Source organism: Stigmatopora argus, chromosome 12 (assembly GCF_051989625.1).
Source record: "Stigmatopora argus isolate UIUO_Sarg chromosome 12, RoL_Sarg_1.0, whole genome shotgun sequence".
Lineage (NCBI taxonomy): Eukaryota > Metazoa > Chordata > Actinopteri > Syngnathiformes > Syngnathidae > Stigmatopora > Stigmatopora argus.
Window position 1 is genome coordinate 7182401 of NC_135398.1, and position 18584 is coordinate 7200984.

Sequence of the window (18584 nt, forward strand, 5' to 3'; positions counted from 1 at the left end):
GACCCTCTCGGTCGGGTTCACGAGCCTGTCTTAAAAAAATGGATCCATTCCCACCCCCTGGAATCCGGAACATTGGCTTTTTTGTTTTTGTTCGTAACCTTCAAGCAGTTTTAAAGGTGCTTTGTGATGTCTGTACTGAAAAGAAAACGCAAACAATTCTATTTTTACCTCTGTATGGCAAGCCTTTGGAGTATTTCTTTTCTAGTCCCAATATCCAACTTGTTACATGCACTATTAAACCCGCTGTCCTCTACTATATGACTATTCGGCACATTAGAAAATGTCTTACTCCATTTTCCCCCCCCCCAGACTATTAATGCTACTTTTTGTCCTAGAGGCGCAGAAATGTCATATAGTAGTGGACGGGGAAAACTAGTTCTGGTATGCAGAATTGTCTTATTAGTGGAGACAAAGGAATATGGACTAAATGCTCCAAGATCTTTCCATAAATCTGTGACACGATGCGCCACCGCCGCCGCCACTGACAAACAACCTGCATGCTGTACAAAGCAGGAAGAGGACAAAAAGACAGACTAACCGATTGCTGTCTTGTGGGGGGAGTTCTGGTTTCCCTTTTAGTTTTGTTTTTCCAATGACTATTTTTTAATTATTTATATAAAAATGTCCCAAAAGTCTATCATGTTGACTTGGTTTTTTTTCTCAAATTAATTCAACTCTGCATATGTAGACAACCAAAGCATAATGAGAGTAAGCCTATGTGATGTCCACTGATTTAATGCTCCTTTTTTCTATTTATGAACTTCCTTTAGTGTTGCTTGCCTGCTAAGGTATCCCCCCTCACGAGCACGACTTCTGTCATCCAGTCCACTTCCCCTCGGAGCGACTGTGTTGTGGAGTGCTAATCACATCTGCAGGAGCACCACATTAAAGCCCGTCCTATCATCAGCCCCCCTCTGGGAGTACATCAGAGAGCAGGTGAGTCACGACTATTTGTGGGAGGGAGGGAGAGAGTGAGGGAGAAATTTGCACTTCCTACGTCAGCAAGGTCAAACAGAATGGCTGCGTTCAAATTCATTCTGTCCACGGTAGTATTGTTGTTGTGTTATTAGTATTATAGTCTGAAAATGTATTGCTTTTAGCGAATTGCGTGTGACACGAAATCTAAAAAATAGGTCTTTTTGGATTGCTTTTGAACATTGAGTCGTTAATCCAGTCCATTTGAACTGATAGTGATGAAACGTGCTCATTCTACTAATGACCCATTTAAATGAATGGGGAAAGGATGACGTTTGGACATTGTCAATGGCACAGAAGAAGTTGAAAGATAAAATAAGATTAGTGCTTCTTTAAAAATAATCTGCGCTTTTTTATTTTTGAATGAAAACATTTATTTTGACAGTTAACAATGAGGTTAAACATTGGACTATACACAAACAAAAATGGTTGATTACTAATAGTAACAGGGCACTACTAGAATACAATTTTTTGTACGCTTTATAGGGCAAGTTAACATTTTTGGTCACTTAAAGCTTAAATTGTAACAATTATATTTATATATTTTTATATAAAAACACCCATGCATACATTAACACAACAGAAACTAAGATAAATTAAAATGAACTAAAATGTCAATTATTTTTACACCCCAAAGCAAAATTATTTTTTAAATCGTATTTAACAAATTGCATGCCATTGCTGGCAATAGGTGTCCAATTCATTTAAACTGAGAAGAAAGCCAATGTTTCAGTGCCATTGACAGCACTTGATGTCCAATCCATGTCGACTAGGAGGTGGGGGCTAATGGCAGGCAATAGAATAAATATAATTAGTCTCAAAAAGTGTCAACAAAAACCTGGCCTGTGAGATCCGATGACATAACTAACACGAAAAGCCTACTAGAACATCTAAACTTTTATTTTGGCCTAATAACGCATCAGTTATAAGTATATCTGTATTTGCATGTATTGCTCCTAAACTCTTTGGTGGCCATAAATTCTATCAGCATCAGTGGTAAACATGATTTAACTCGATATGAATTTCTGCAAAATCTCAAGTATATACGTATCTCATTTTAATGATATTTGGCTGAACGTCCAGATTTGAATGAATGTTGTGCGTCAGGTTGTCCTTCGGGCTATTTATCTTGGCGGATAAAATGAATTTTCTGCATGACTCATCCCGCACTATAAAGCCACACTTCAACAACACGAGCGCACCAACGCCGACCTTCCGCGTTGAAAAGACGGACTGTTGCACAACGTCATTGGCATTCTTTTCATACACCAAAGCATGCGGCAGTGAACGCCATGATGGATTACACGTTGCGTGAGTTCATTGTGGAAAAAAGCTCTTCTAGATTTATATTGTGTCCAAACCAGGCTATTACTGTGTCAGCTCAAATAATGCCACTCCGGCATCCATTTTTTTTATAGCGCGTATATTGATTAGGGTCGGAACGGCCTTGACTGGTCGCCAGCCAATCGGAGGGCAAATATAGGGCAACTACTCGCGTTGATGTTTGGGTTTGAGTCCTGAATGAACAGAAAATGACGTTGTGAGAGAAGCATCTGGTTGCCTGTCAATCATTCACTCACCCAAAAAATATCTTGAGGAAATTTTGTATTTGTAATTAACCCAAAATGTTTTTTTCTGGAAGTATGAGTTTCTAAACAACAGATATGAAACATTGAAACGGTGCGGTCGATCATTTGAGGTATATCATGCACTTTTTGGGGGGCTCAAAAAATGTGGATATGTGGATGCCAGCGAAATTAAGAAGACCTCAATCGTGTATGCCGCTCAAACTTTGTCTCATACCTGAAATTGCTTTTGCCACTTAAAGTGCGTCTGAAAATTTAATCTGACGCCAAAATTGTACATTCCAAAAATGTTCAGATTCCAGAAAAGTAGAGCTTCAATCTCCATAATTACTATGACATAGTAATATAAAAAATGATATGCATGGAAATAACCCCAAAAACTTTTGAGAAATGTCACATTTTTATTGTTTCTATCCTCCACGACCAATCATGTTGATTTCTTAAAACAGTACATACGAAGCCCAACGTGACAAACTTATCGATTCCCGCAGTGCCTCCAAATCACCACTAGTTCGCTACGCTAACACCTTTCCGTTCCCTCGCCCACGTGCGTCTTTTTTGCCCGCTATTTTTCCCAGCGGTTTACTTCGTTTTATAATTGTGTCAGTTAAAGATAATAAATTGATAAATCACCGTCACAGTTTGGTTATTTCGACCGTATCCAACCAAAAAGGGTGAATAGTTGCCATAGAACAAATGATATTCAATGTCAGATGTTCTACTTTTACAAAGTTAAAACTGAGGAAGACTTGAGAGGATGTTTTTTTTCTGTTGTTAATTAATGCAACTAAAATAATACATGATGAAAAAGCCAGCGACATTCTTTCATCCCACCGAACATACGTAAGAAAATTCCAGGAGTATTTTTTTTCTAATCTTTTGTGGAGAAAAGCTAATGGAAAAGTTCACAGCACAATGACGCTGAATTGTGTCGGTCTTGTCTAGCCAGGATTAAAAAAATAAATGAATTCAAATGTATTCAAGACCTGAATTCCCTTTGTTGTGCACTAGTGCTTTTCACTATTATTAATTAGAGAGAAGTGCAAACGCGGGTAATGTTTCAAATTCACCTCTTTTGCCAATTCTTCATGCAAACAAACAAGGACACTTGAGGAGGATATCTATTGTTCATGATAGAAATAGTAACATGAATGTTTCTTCCCGACAAAGTGCTTTTTGTTTTGATTTTTTTAACCTTTAAACTGTATTGTCTTTCACTTATATACATCGTTTCTGACACAGTAGTAATACTAGTAGAAGTCGCATGCGGTAAACACAATTTGTTTGAAAATAATTCCAAAGACAAGAGCCGCTAGATGTTATTCTGATGTGGAGTGGATTAAAATGAGGCCACCTATGTCACGTCACATGGCATCACAGTGGAGATTAAGGTCTTTATCGCCAATCTTTAGGTGTTTGTATCGTATCTGTCTGTTGAAGTTTTTGTTACAAGCATTTTAATGACCGTACATTTTTAATCTATCCAACTGATAAGAGTATGATGGGGTTACATAGGACTACGGTCAGGTGAGGCGGTTCGAGAGGCAGCGGCGACGCTTTCGCTTCCCCCCCGTCCGAGTTCAGTTGCTCGCAGGCCGCCGTACAGTCTCTCTTCCACCGCCGCGACCAGTTTGTCCGCCAGGTCGCTCGACGGACTGCTGTTGTTGTTCCTGTTTTCAACTCGAGGGTCCACGCAGCGCGCGGGCTGCCGGCTGCTTGTGCTTTGAGTGTCGGAAGAAGGTCGTTGACCGTCGCCCCGGCCGGTCTTGGAGGCGGCCCCGTCGCCGGACTCTTGCGCTGTGCTTTCTTTGGCCGCCTCCTCGCAGGCCGCGGCGATCTCGCTAGCTTCTTCGTCCGCCGCGCTGGCAATGCGTGACAGTGTGCTGTGGTACCTGGTGTCCAGGGGGTAACTGGCGCTGTCGCCTCTTGGCAGCGGGGTGAACCTCTGCCTCTCCAGAGATGGGGAGTAGCGACCCCCCGATCCGGGGTCGCTGTATTGCTTGTGTCTCTGCCACTGCTTTCGCAGGTGTACCCTCGAGCGGTGGCGGGTCCGAAATGGCGAATCCGGCTGGTCGAACCTGGGATCGTGCCGGAGGAACTCGTTGAAAAGCGCGTCGGTCTTCTCGTCGATGCTGTAGTCGCGGCGGTGTAGACGAGGTCGGTGAGGGCTGGAGGGCTGAGAGCTCGCCTTCAACAGTTGAGATGTCACGTGCGAAAGGGTGTCTGCTTTCTGAGGATCCAGAAACTTGACGGTCGAATAGGGTTGTTGGAGCAAGAAACCACTCTTGCGTTTGTCCTCTGTGCTTTCCGTTAGATCGTCTTCCACCTCTTCCTGGAGCAACCTGGTGTCCGTGCTCTCGCACACGGAGCCTTTTCTACCTGAGCTCGTGAAGAACAACCTTCTCTCCGAGGCGGTCTTTCCGCGAGGGGCCGCGGGAATACCAAAAAGGCGCATCTCCTCTGGCCCTTTGGATGGTGTTTCGATAGAGGCATAGCCGCTGTCCATTTGAAGGAGTTTGCGGGTACTCACATCACCTTCTCCGTCGACTCCATTCCCCGTCTGACTGGCCCCGCCCGACGCCCCCCTGGTACCTCCGTCCGTTACCTCCCCTTCTGCTCCGGGTTCGTCGTCCAGGTCTTGGGAGAAGCAGCTATCCAGCTGTCCGGCTCGCGTTCCACTCAGTGACGAGACGCTTTCTGCGTCGCTGCGGATGGACTCCCGGTCGGTGCTGCTCTGGTCCGAGGAGGCGTATTGCTCGAGGGAGGCGCGTAAGCTCCAGATGTCTCTGTAGAGAGACGGCTGAGACTCGGCGGTCTCCTGCCGGAGCCCGAAGCCAAGAGACGAACCCGAATCTGCCCTCGACCTGCTCTCGACTCCTAACATTGCCTCTTCTCCTTCATCAGCTTCCATCTCACAGTTTTGAGTCAGATCGTGTGTTTCATCCTCTGCAGTTTCCCCAGATGAGTCTCCATGATGGAAGACATTGGCTTCCTGTTGTGACTTTAACAAGACATCCTCCTGTAGAGGTTTAGACTCAAGCCAGCCGCTGTCTGTCCTTGCGTCAGATTTTAATCCTTGCTCTACTAACTGTTTGGCCGAGATGCTGTTTTGCCTCTGGTTTGAGAAATCATCTGTTGGCCAAGTGGCTTCTTCTCTTCTGATGCTGTCCCCTAAAACCTCCACAACCACGGCCTCCAGATTAAGCCTGAAAACAAAAATGAAGAACTGCAAAGACTGTTTGGCAGAGATGGTGGACATGACCTGACTCAACATAGGTTGCCCAGTTTAGGAGTTGGAGATATACTTGAATTTGAAGACTTGGATATATATACTACGTATTGAGTGGTATGACAACTTTACCTGTGGAGGAAGACGGTGGTGGTCTGACCCATTGAAGGTTGAGATAGAGACTCAGCAGACAGAGACTGGAGGCCACTGGTCTGACTGGGAGTTTGCGGAAATGACCCTGTTGCATCGTTTCGGATAGAAGAGTCGTCCTCTGTGTGGTCGGTGGTTTCGCTTGCAGCTCTCTGCCTCTGGAAGGGTCTTCTCTTTGGGGATCCTGCTCGAGTAGCCCATGTCACAACACAGGACAAGCATTTGATAATAGGTTGTGACAATATCGCCTCACAAACCTTTGGCATCCAGACTGGCAGCCCGGTGGCTCCTGTCAAACTTCCAACGCTTGAAATATGGCCCGGCCCCCTCCAGACTGGTGTGTCGCCTCAGTTTTGACAAGAACTGTAAAACTGAAGTCTGGCCAGATGCAGGGGTGGTCTCCTCCCTCATCAAGTGTTCACTCAGAGCTTCCCCTCTGCCTCCGAGAGCCTCCAACTGGCCAGCGAGATCAAAGGAAAGAGGGAAGAGATAAGTCATCAATCTATTCGCCAAATAGTCTATGATAATAGCTAATGTCAGACTCAGAATTGTATTTTTAAGTGCCACGTGTACATTCTTACTCGGCTTAGCACGGAAATCTAACAGTTGTCTGAATTTCCTGATGTTTCAATCAGAAACTTGGTATGCTCTGCTACCAAAGACACTTTTGTCTGATGATTGGTCAAGCAAAAATAGCCCACCTTCTACTCTTGCCATACCTTTATAGGTTTTTCCTGTATATCAAATTGTGTATGCCGTATAACAACTATTGTACAGGATTGTTTTCTATTCCAAGTACGTTTTTAGTAAAACCGATCTTGTTTTGCCCATTTTGTCTCTAATCCAGATCGTCACTGGTAGCAGACAATAACGTCATCGCCTACTGCTAATATTGTCATGCTTTAATCATGATATGCGCACGCGCATTCCCCTTTCACCCATCCGCCTTTTCACTCTATAAATATAACGCATCAGCAAGCAATGTACCCAGATAGTCAAGCTGTCAGCGTCATACAGCGGCATCCACAGAATCTTTAATATTAGTGCATACTAATTGGGCACCCTGTCCGTCCACTTTGGAGAAAATTGGAGACTTTTAAGTGCGCCCTATGTGAGCAAATATGTGCATTTGTACAGTTTTTATCGCTTAATAAGGGAAATTACAATCATTATTAAGGGGAGTAATTGGCCGAGGTTGACAGGTATGTATTCCTAAAGTCAAATATGTAACCCAGGCAACTGGAACAAGTTTGTCTTGAAACATTTGACTGTAATGTAGTGAATTTCAATGTCATATCAATCGTCTTGTGGAAATCCCAAATTCTTATTCTCACAGTTAGGGAGCCCCGTCTAGAAATGTGGTTGAGGAGGATGGAGTGATGCGTGTCTCCAGGCAGACCTCTGCTGCGGCTCTGGCCCAACCAGTCAGAAACTCTTCTTTCCGTCGGCTGGGAAACAAAAGGAGCAGATTTTTATCTCCAAACTTAGCATAAATGTGCGCACGAATCGTGAACGGTTAAGATGGAGTCTTTACAAGCTGACTAGTCTATATCAAGGGTATGTTGTCCGTTAATTGCAGGGCTTGCCCGACATTTGATTGGGTAAATCCGCATTACCTGGTAAATGGCGAGAGGAAGTTTGGAAGTTGGCGCCTCGCTGACGTTGACCGAACTGCTCTCGTTGGAGTCACACTCCATGATGGTGAGGATTTTGACGTCGCACGGGGCCGGTGTCAGGTGGAGGTGAGTCAGCCGAGCTTTTTTAAGGTGGTGAAAATCACCCTCAGTCAAAGTGTACCTGTAGAGGCGCGGAGTAAACATTAGTCTGTAATTTTGTGGCTCGGTTGCCAAAAGAGAGCTTATCTGGATGGTACCTGCGTCCTTTGTCCTCTGTCATCCTCTCTTTTTCGAACAGAGCCGATTCGTTGAAGGAAACCCTGCGGCCCGTCAGCCCGGTGGAAACAAACCTCTCGCACTCCCCGTCGTGACAGCTGGCGGCCGAGAGGGCGTCTGATTCGTCCAGGCGGACGGCGATCTCTGAGTGAGGAGGCCAGAGCGAGAATGAGTGCCAATTGTGATGACCCCACCTGGGAAGATGGCGGATCTGACCTTGCGTGGGCTGGGAGTCTTCAACGTAAGTCGTGTTTGTTTTCTCGGGGTCATCGCTCGCTCTGAAAGAGACGTGGACAGTCTGTCATCCCCACCTTAGGATAGCTAGAACCATATATCTGTAGAATTAAAATCCCCTCGGAACGTCGCCCTACGTTGAGAACAGGTCCGTTTTGTCGTTCGCGCTACGCCAATCACCAAATGCAGTTTTGTGTACAGACCGACGTTTAAGGATGTCGAGTTGCGCCTGACACGCGTTGCGAGGTCCCTCTGCCGCCCTTCCACATGCCATTGCATTGACTGTGTAAAGCAGGTGTGTCAAACGTACGAACCGGGGGCCAGAAGTGGCCCGCTAGGGGTTCCAATCTGGTCTGCGGGGGGTTTGCTTGACAGGCACTTTGTAGCTCATTCGTACTGTACGTACTTAAATGCTTTCATTTTTTTTCAACAAGGCCGCCGCAAAACCAGAAGTTAGTGAGTTTTTTTTATCATGAGCGTGGAACTACTGCACTCCATTTCCTATCCGCAATCACATTGGTCCATTCGCACCCCCTTAAAACAGCACCTTCAATGTCAGCCAATGAGTTCAAAAGGAGTCTTAAAATGCCCCGAAAGCAACAGGAAGTCACCTGGAAATGCCCCAAAATCAACACAAACAGACAAACGAAGAAGGAAGAAGAAGCATCCTGAAAGTATTTTAAATCAATAGGAAATGATCCCGAATTTGCCAGAAGTGGCCTGCGACTACCCTAAAATGAATGTGACGTTAATGTGGCCGGCAAACCAAAGCCAGTTTGACACCCCAGAGACAGAAACGCAGCCGGTCTGAACGAAGCACCCACCTGGAGTAGCGCCGCCCGCCCATGCAGCAGCGATGGCAGAAGAGCAGCAACAGGGAGAGCAGGACCAGCGTCCCCCCAGCGAAAATACTCAGTAGCACCAAGAGCAGCGCATAATTTTCCACCTGGTCCGCCGACACAGGGACATCCTGGTGGGATACATTATTTTATTTTTCAGTGACATGACGATTTCCACTTGAGGCTGCGAAAAGAGGAAGACATTTTGTCCCCTGTTTCTTCATCCCTGCCGCATTCGCACGGATGAAAACCTGGCTGATTTACAGTAAACATGCCACCCAACACGTTCTATTTTTTATAGTGGCCTGTTATGCACAAAACTCAAATTTTATACAATCATTTTTGCCCGGCTTTAGTGAAATGGAACAATTTCTCGCCTTGCTGGCCGGATTGGACCCCCTAGCGGTCCAATCCCGGCCCCCGGTCGGCATGTTTGACACCCCTGCTTTTCAGAGTCTATGTATAATGGCGTGTCGAATTTCATGTTGTTCTAAATAAGAAGCCCACACGTCTTGGATGTCACGCTTTGTTTTGGTAACGGCTTTAGTGAAGCTGTAACTGTGCAGTCATGGATTTTTCTCTCTTTCAAGCAAGAATCTGCTGCATTAGTCGCTCAGCTAAGCGACATTTTATCTAATAAGGATTAGAATTAACACCCGTAGAGTTTCCACGGTGATTTTGATCCCTAGACACGTGCAAAGAGACAGCGCTCTCTGGAAGTAAAACTGCGTGTGCTAATCGAAACGTCAGCGAGACCCTTAATTCAATTTTGGTGGGCTTCTCGACGAGCGGGGAAATGAGGCATCCCAAAGGCTAAAAATGGAAACGGTAGGAGGATGCGGACGCACATGAGCAATCCCCGCGGCCAGCCGGTTGAGCGTCCCGCATCTGTTCTGATGTCACGTTCCGGCAAAGGAGAAGGAAAAGGGTGGGCGGCAGTAACTGGGTCACGGTCCTCCGTGCCTTTTTATGACAAGACTAGCATGGTGAACTTTGATAAGGATTTGATTATTGCTCACGTTTTGATTCGATATACATCTATCTCCTAAATATCCTCATCTAATGTATTTTAGACTGCGTATACCTTTTTACTCATTTCAAAGAATAGAAATGCAATTTGCGGTGTGCTATTTAGAAAGAAAAATGAGCATTATAAAAAAACATATACTGAGATACTTCATTAAAATGTAAAAAATAAGTCAGATTCTTCCCCTTTTCAATTTTAGTTATTTTAGACACTTATTTTTTTGCTCTCATTTCAATAGAAATTGTGTCCATTCTGCAGGCCTTAACCACCTGGAGGCATTATATTATTTTTTAAAATCTTTTTTCATATTTTTGTGACTCGCCAAAATACGTTTTTCCTTCTAGAAGATAAAAAATATAGATATATTCCGCTGAGTAGTGTTATATAATCCACCTACATGCATTACTCCGAATTAATTTGAACTGGGTCAAGTCAATTCAGATGAAACAGCTGATCATGTATCTGTCCCATTAATGGGAATCCATTTTAAAGACCAAATCACAAAATAATTGACACTAAATTCAAAATTCTATACACTGAGGGTATTACAGTTCCTCGTAGGGTTAAAAAAACTGCAAAATTAAAAATATAATTTGTAGCAAATATATGATCCATCAGTTTTATCAGGATAAAAAAATGATCAAAATTCATATCTATAATATGACATGTTTGGCCATACACAATTAACTTCCAGTCAAAATGGATTGGTCTTTTAGTGTAGCCAGTTTTTCATTAAAAGAAAAACAACCCAAAAATCCAACCTGTAATGTAAATGTGCCCCCCACTATTTAAAATACTTCAAAATGACCAAATCCCCCACTTAATAAGCAATTATAAAAATAAAATAAACCCTGTGATATTTGCCTTTTCAAGCCCAACAAGCATGTCCTATTTGATATTTGTTAAACACAGTGATGACCTATATTCATTCACGTGAGGTTATTGAGGGCAGCGGGGGGGGGGGGTTTATTGTCGGAACCTTTTGAACATACGTTTGTTGGACTTGACAGCTAGAACGTTATCGTCTGTGAGTGTGTGCACGTTTTTTTTTTCCTGCGTCGAGGTCGGGCTACTCACTGTCGAGTTCTCCGTCAGAGTTGCCAAAGCGGGCGAATCATTGCTCATGGTCCAGGTCGGTGTAGGCCAAGCCTGTACACAAATATACAAGTATTCAAGTACAAGTCAGCTAGTATTTACTGTGTATGTATATAGACATCTTTTTTCTAGTGTAGGGTTTTAAAATTTGATTTTGAGTCAACGCCCTGCAACAAATATTTATTCTCAAGCATTCAAAAACTAGCTTAGAAAAACCCCACATTTTTTAAACATGATCAATAATTTGAGATGTTTCGTGTAAAATGTTGTAATTGTGCTGCATCCAAATCCAATTCAGATCTCATTGTGTGCTCTTTTTATTGGATTTAATATGATCCCCGACTGGATGAAAATCTTTTATTGTTAATATTTACTCAGCTATCATCAAGCCAATGAACGGTTGGTTGGATTTCGAGCATTTTTTGGGCGATTTTGCTCTCCGCCGTCTGCAAAAAAAACCTCGCACAGGCCCCTATAAATGGCGAGGGCAATTATATAAACTCCCGATTTGATGGTTTTTTTTTTGCAAGCCGTTATCTCTGATGACAGTGGTTCCCAGCCCCCAAAAATAATTAGACAAAAAGGCTTTCCAGCCATCACATCTGGACACACATTCACATTGATGATTATTTTGGAAGGCGGGAGGATTAGGACCCTCGCTTCTGGAAATGTTATCTTTTTTTTTTTACCGCCCGGCCCCCAAAGTAATGGATTAACATCAGACAGGTGCATTTTCAGGGATAATGTTGCCTTTTTAAAAAGGAAAAGAAAACTATTTTGGATATTGCAAATGCTTTTGCTCCCGTTTTCTTTGTGAGGGAGAGAAAGAATGCGGCAGAAGATCTCAGGCGGCGTAATTACTGTAGTATGTACACGCCAGGTCCTTGATAGCACAAGCACATTTTCTCGCCATGTGACTAAAGGCAGCATTTTATGTAATATCTCAAACATACCAACTCAGAGGTGATGCTATGTTAAGGGGGAAGTTAACTTCATTGTTTTGCAATTGACGTTAGTTTTTCAAAAAAAGAGACTTCCTATAGATATAGTATTCTGAAAAGCAGCTTGTATTGACGTTTGCAACTTTGAAGTGATTAAAGGAAAAGGACAGTGTTTAGATTGTGATGGGTGTTTGTTTGTTATTATGTTGGAAGGATTGGCATTGTTTTTGGTTAAAGAAATGTCAACTCGGAAGGTCGTTTTAGTTGTTTTTAAGTTGGGGAAAGAATGCGTTTTTGTGGTTGATGTTCAAATTTTGGCATTGAAAATGGCGATTAAAATGTTCTTTTGTAAAAAAAAAATTTTTTTTAAAGTACTTATTGACGGCGTGAGACGTCCAATCTATTTCCATTGCCAGACCTCCTGGTCAAAATAGATTGGTGTCTTGCACTGGAATTTGAGCATTTGCAGCCTTGCCTCCCAGTTTCAATGAATTGGACATCTTAATTGTATTCAGTTCAATTTGTCTTTAGTATTCTTTGACTGTTTTGGATTGTTTTTTTACATAACTAGTAAAAAAAAAACACTTAAACATGATTGTCTGTAAAAAATAAATAAAACAAATAATTGGATCTCCAATGTTGTCAATCAGCAAAGCAGTGATCAAAAAAACGTATCAAACTGGTTATCTTGTGAGAAAAGGGTGCTTTAAAAGACATAATAAAAAGAAAAAGTTATATATTTTAAAAGAAATCAATTTTCAACTATCACCAGGTTTTTTTTCCACCATATAGTAACAATATATGTACATGCACAGAGAGTCAGTCGTACATAGGTGACTTTTTTTTTCTTCCAATTATTATGTGCTGGTGACAACATGCTCTAACAAGAAATGTCAGAATGTGTAATTATGTGTAAATACACGTTGCCATGAAACAATATGTCATGTGAAAGTACTTTTGGTTTGTGTCTTGGCTGGCTGCCGCAGACACTTGTCTGGAGTGAACGTGTGATGCATCTTACGTTCTAAACAAACTGTGTCCAAGGCGCTGCTCCCCTCCGCCCGGTCGCATGCGATCGCTAGAGCGACATGGTCGTCGGCGTCTTCCACGCTCCCGCGTCCTAGCCCCAGCCCGCCTACCGTGGGAACACAAACGAGGGTCAAGTCAAGCCACCACGATGGAGCGGTCCGCTCACTTTGTGACACTCGCCTGAGGCAAGCGATGTCGTCGCAGGTGGTCCTCGGTGAGCTCGGTTCCGCTCCAGCCTCCCCCACGTCCGCATCCTTGAATCGAGAGCGTCGCCGAGATGCGCCGGAGTTATGAATGAAAAGCGCACGCCATTGGACACACCCACACTACCGCCCGTCCCTTCTTCCGACGGCACACGTGACCGCCTCTGACGGTGCTGATGCTGATGCTGCTCCCGCCGACGATGATGATGATGATGATGCGAGATGGCGGTGGCTCCCCATTCAAATCCCCCCGCCACCCCTCCATTCATCATCTTGCATACAATCGATGAATGGACCCCCAAGTGTGGTGCAAATCATTCAGACGCCTCTTAATGTATGGTTGATGTTTGACCGCTATTTCTTTTTCCTAGGCGAGCAGTGATGTGATGGACGTCATCGAATTGTAATTTCTCTTATGGCCACACGGTGGTAGCATTGCGCTGCCAGCCTCCATTTGGTGATGGGTGAGTAAAACTGGTGAAAAAAATGCACTGTACGAGCGATGATGCTTTAATTCTCAATAGCAAGTCACTATTTTTGGTCATTAAAATTATATATATAATGAAATAATGCTGTTTATAAAAAATCAACAGAAATACAGTAGTTATGGCCCCCAATACCTCTCAAGTTGTTTTCTGTTCTTTGTTTGATAGGATTTAAGTCATTGCCTGGCATTGAGAAGTATATGTCCAATTCATTTAATCTGGGAAGACTGGAAACCAATGAATTCAGTGAGTGCTCTCATTTTGGACGAAAAATGAGATAAGTAACCAGTACATTTTTCATTTTCTACAAAGGTGACATCTGTTTTTGTCATCCATTTATTGCAATATGTTTCATATTCATGTTATGAAATCGTGATAGAGTAAACCATGATATTGGAGCAATATTTAGAAGGCTTTATTTTTTTGGGATGATCAGATCTGTGCCCATCAAGATTGGACAGAAACTGAAGCCAACTAACATGCATCATGCGCACACCCGAGATCGGTCGCCAGCCAATCGCAGGGTAAGTCATGACACACCACCACATTTTCCACACCTAATTGCTCATTTAAACATCCAAATTCCACTCCCAAACATGAACACATCTTGAATATGCTTCCGTGTTGCCCGATTTGGAATTTTTACATTGGAAATTTCTCTCACTGCGACACACCAGAGAATTTCACACATCTGGGGACAATAATGCAAACAACACCATGTCCACCTGAGTGTGTGTGTATGTATTTGCTCCATGAGCGCTGACGTCAGAGTTGCGTCTATGCACGCTCCGGAGAGCAGGACATCCTTTGGAATTGTTCTTGGTGAGACCCTGAGAATGTTAAGTAGCCAGGTAGACCCTCCCTCCCCCTTTCACAAATTACCATACATGTGCACATTTTGGAATGCGTGTGCAATTCCTCATGCACGTCCCACCTCCAAGTGCATGAACTCAAGGTTGTGACGGGCATGATTGTGAAAGAGTAAACAATGAAGAAGGTAGGTAGGTGATAATGTAGCGAGTGAACAAGTGACGCAGACCGGAAAAAGCAGGGGGGGCTGTTGTGGGTGTGTCTATTTTTAGCCCCGGAGAGGAGACACGTTTTTAGGCGCATTTGTATTCCCTCGCAGGCCGTGCTCTCCTCCGCGTGTCATGTGACAGGTGCAGCCCCGAAGCCCGTCTGTCTGTCTGTACACCAAAGATGGGACGTGAATACTAAAGAGGCTTTTGCACGAGGCCGGGTAAAGTAAAAGCGCATCTCCCGGTGGTATGCCGCCTAGAAATGAAATCCCTCACCGTGACAACACGTTACAATTTGTCCCTAATAAGGAGAAATGAGCATTTCACGAGTGAGAAGCTTAATCTGTGAGTGATTGCATGAGTGAAAATTATCAGGTGAAGTCTTTTCAAGGTCAAAGGAATGTAGATCTTTCATTATCTGTCCATATCTTGACAAGATTCATGGAATATGAAGAAATATTTGCGGGTAGGCCAAGAATCAATATAGAATGCCCGTGACCTTTGATCTCTGCAGCGGCACTGCATTAAAACTGATCATAAATATGCATAAATGACTCAAAAACACTTTAGAAAAACAACAGTGAGTCAGCACAGTTCATTGATATGGCTCCAAATACAAATGGAACATTTTCTAATAATATCAGAATCTTGACTTTGTTTTCAGAATATACTGACTTCTGACTTTAAAGTCGGATTTTGGCCACATTCAGTGGCACTATTCATCTTCCGTATGAAAGTAACAAACAACCTCATTGAAATATTTCTGGAGGTCCTGAATTTGAATGTCCTCCGAATTTAGGTACTATACGAGTGATGAACGGTGAACCTGTTTTCCCCCGCGCCACCACCAAAAGGTGCTGTTGGCGACTTTGGAATTAAAAACGTAGAAGACGGAACCAGGAAGTGAGCGAAGTCGTTGATCCGAAGCATCAATATCAAAGTTCTTCTTTTAAATCTTTCTCTCTTTCTATTTTTCCGTAGACATCATCAAGTAAGTCCTTCGTAAATGTTGCACTTTGGTTGTTTGTGTTCTTCTTAGACGTCATTTGTTTGTTATCGAATTTCAAAACAGGAGGACCAATAGATAACTTTGTTGTCAAATTTGAATTTATGTCTGTATACTGTAGCAGCGAGTTTTAAGTATTAAACATTGAACTTGCAAATGTTTAACACGTCAAACATGACAAGTACTTTAAAAAATGAACAAATAGAACAACACAATCAAGATGGGGGTCATATTTGTTGGCCATTTGTGTTCAGTACTATGTGCTTACAAAATGTAATGTCCACTTATATGAATGTCAAAGTATATTTCAATTTTAATTTTTATAGTATTTTTAAATATTAACCATTATTTTTGTACATTAAACATTTTAAAGGATTTTTTAAATTATAAATAAATATAATACATTTGGCTGACGTTGACAGCAATAGATTTCCAAACCATTTTTACTCAAGGATTGGCATCTAATCCATTTTGAGTGGGAACTAAATATTTAAACCATTTTCCCTTGTTTTAATTATACATATTTAAAAATAATAATAAATTAACTCTATATAAGGCCCTCCTATTTTGACTTATATGACTTATAATTTCGAATTTAAAAAATATTTAATCAGCTCTTTGGTTACAATTGACGGCGATAGAGCTCCGACCAAATTATATTTATATTTTAATTTGAATATATATTTTTAATATATTGACTTTTTTCAATTGTCAATAACATTTCAAAACTATTTTGATTAGAAAAGCTGTCAGCCAGTGATCTCTGTCACCTCTCAGTCAAAATAGATTGGATGTGTAGCGATGTCAGTGGCATTTGATCAAATGAATTGATTAATTGGTTAATTGATCAGATGCATTCTACTTATGTCCCCCCAGTATGACGGACGTGTGGCAGAGCGCCATGGATCACGCTGTGGCCGTGGCACGGAAAGCCGGACAGGTATGCGCACCCGGCGGGCATCTCGTGATGGACGGGCGATTACCGGCACGCTGTCTTCGAGCAGGTGGTGCGTGAAGCGGTGGGCAGCGTGCAGTCGGAGGCGGTGATGCTGAAGAGCTCTTCCATCGACTTGGTGACGCAGACGGACCAGAAAGTGGAGAAACTCATCATCCACTCGCTGCAGGAGAAATTCCCAACTCACTGGTACTTGAATGCACGAATGACGTGTGTATTGGCGCCGCCAGGTGGGGAAAAAACGTTTAACTCATTGGCACTATTCGATGCCCAGTGCGTTTGGATTCCTGGAAGTATTATAGTTTTTTTTTCAGCGAGGCCCGACCCGGCCCCAAAGCAATGATTGACATTTTTGGATTCGGGCTCAAGATCTTTACCTGGTAGTTTTTAATTTGGGCGTTTTTTTTCTTTTTTGCATCCTGCTTGGGTTTTTTGTTGTTGTTGCAGTTTCAGGGATTTCTTTCCCCTGATTTTCCCACCTCAATGCCAAAAACTGCTATATATGTCAATTCCAATGACAGGTATAGCTGTTAAGAAAATAACCAACAAGAGTGTAGCCTCTGCGAGCAATTCCCCCCAAAAGGGCATCTTTTAATTTTAGTTTGATGCACCACCACCCCAATTGTTTTAAGCATCCCCTTTCTGGAGGCGCCACAGCGTGAGCACAGTTGGGTTAATGGTTGGCGGCGGCGTTGTTGTTATCATGCTTGTTTGTCATGGTCAGTTTCATTGGGGAGGAGTCGGTGGCCGCAGGAGAGGCTTGCGTCCTCAGCGACAGTCCCACGTGGATCATCGACCCCATTGACGGGACCACCAACTTTGTCCATAGGTCAGTTCTTGATTTAGAGTTTCTCCCGTGGGACGCTAACTTGAATCATTGCACACTCCTCTTTAGCTTTCCTTTTGTCGCCATTTCCATCGGATTCTCCGTCAACAAGCAGGTGAGGGGGCACGGTCGGACGCGGGCCAGCCGTCGGTCCACGCCATTTGTCTCTGCTTCCCAGGTGGAGTTGGGTGTGGTCTACAGTTGCCTCCAAGATGAGATGTACACGGCTCGTCGGGGGAAGGGCGCCTTCTGCAACGGCCGCCCGTTGCAGGTTTCCCAACAGCAAGGTCCGCGCCGGCCGTCGTGAGCGGCGCCGGAACCGAAAGTCATTTCCCGCCGATTGTCGCCAGACATTCGGCAATCCATCATCGCCACCGAGTTCGGCTCCAACCGCGACCCGTCAGCGATGGACAAGATCTTCTCCAGTCTCAGGAACGTGGTCAGCATCCCGGTCCATGGGTAAGCCAACGGTCGCCTCGCCGGACCCGCCCGCCGTTGGCCGCGGTGACCCGGCGCGTGGCGGTCGCAGGGTACGCGGTGCCGGGAGCGCCGCCATCAACATGTGCCTAGTGGCGTCGGGCCGCGTGGAGGCGTACTACGAGACGGGCATCCACGTGTGGGATATCGCCGGCGGATCGTTGATCGTCTCCGAAGCCGGGGGCGTGCTGATGGACGTGGAAGGTGAGCGCTCCGTGGCAGCCGGCCGCCTCGCCAAGCGCCGACTAATGCGCTCACTCCTGCGCAGGCGGCCCTCTGGACTTGATGTCCCGCCGCGTTCTGGCCGCCAACAACCGCAGCGTCGCTGACCAGCTGGTGAAAGAAATCGACGCCTTCACTCTGCGACGAGACGACGAACCTGCCTCATAATCGACGTCCGGATTTGCTCCCTCAGGTGTTTTCACAAAAAGGTCTTTAAACGCACGCATCACACGCACATTCTGTATTTTGTGAATGAAAAGTTAGTGATAATCCTTGTCAAATATACAAAACCTCAACAAAGCATCATGTTTGATTTTTTTTAGTATAGTTTTAGGTTGCCTGGGATTACTAACATTTTCAATTTGACATCGATATTACAAAAATACTCATAGAT

The 18584-nt window shown here is 43.9% G+C and overlaps 2 protein-coding genes across 5 annotated transcripts; one reads left to right on the forward strand and one right to left on the reverse strand.

The window, feature by feature from the left end:
• Positions 1-2942: 2942 nt before the first annotated feature.
• cbarpa (CACN subunit beta associated regulatory protein a) lies at positions 2943-13329 on the reverse strand. Of its 2 annotated transcripts, XM_077614580.1 has the most exons (10): positions 12990-13325; positions 11010-11081; positions 8891-9036; positions 8049-8110; positions 7814-7976; positions 7557-7737; positions 7275-7388; positions 6198-6396; positions 5923-6124; positions 2943-5767 (listed from the first exon to the last, which is right to left on the reverse strand). In XM_077614580.1, the coding sequence occupies exons 2-10, from the start codon at positions 11055-11057 to the stop codon at positions 4069-4071; spliced, it is 2814 nt and encodes a 937-aa protein (XP_077470706.1). In that variant the 5' UTR covers positions 11058-11081; positions 12990-13325; the 3' UTR covers positions 2943-4068. The 2 variants fall into 2 exon arrangements, with proteins under 2 accessions (XP_077470706.1, XP_077470705.1); XM_077614579.1 differs by having other exon boundaries at positions 7814-8110; positions 12990-13329.
• Positions 7168-18491, forward strand: LOC144085382 (inositol monophosphatase 1-like). Of its 3 annotated transcripts, XM_077614584.1 has the most exons (16): positions 7168-7435; positions 7520-7682; positions 7855-8073; positions 13572-13664; positions 13854-13931; positions 14122-14209; positions 14815-14925; positions 15504-15695; positions 16587-16650; positions 16715-16854; positions 17390-17494; positions 17561-17606; positions 17670-17778; positions 17842-17950; positions 18021-18172; positions 18237-18491. In XM_077614584.1, the coding sequence occupies exons 9-16, from the start codon at positions 16588-16590 to the stop codon at positions 18356-18358; spliced, it is 846 nt and encodes a 281-aa protein (XP_077470710.1). In that variant the 5' UTR covers positions 7168-7435; positions 7520-7682; positions 7855-8073; positions 13572-13664; positions 13854-13931; positions 14122-14209; positions 14815-14925; positions 15504-15695; position 16587; the 3' UTR covers positions 18359-18491. The 3 variants fall into 3 exon arrangements, with proteins under 3 accessions (XP_077470710.1, XP_077470711.1, XP_077470712.1); XM_077614585.1 differs by lacking the exon at positions 14815-14925; XM_077614586.1 differs by lacking the exons at positions 7168-7435; positions 7520-7682; positions 7855-8073 and adding an exon at positions 13388-13502.
• The last annotated feature ends 93 nt before the right edge of the window (positions 18492-18584 follow it).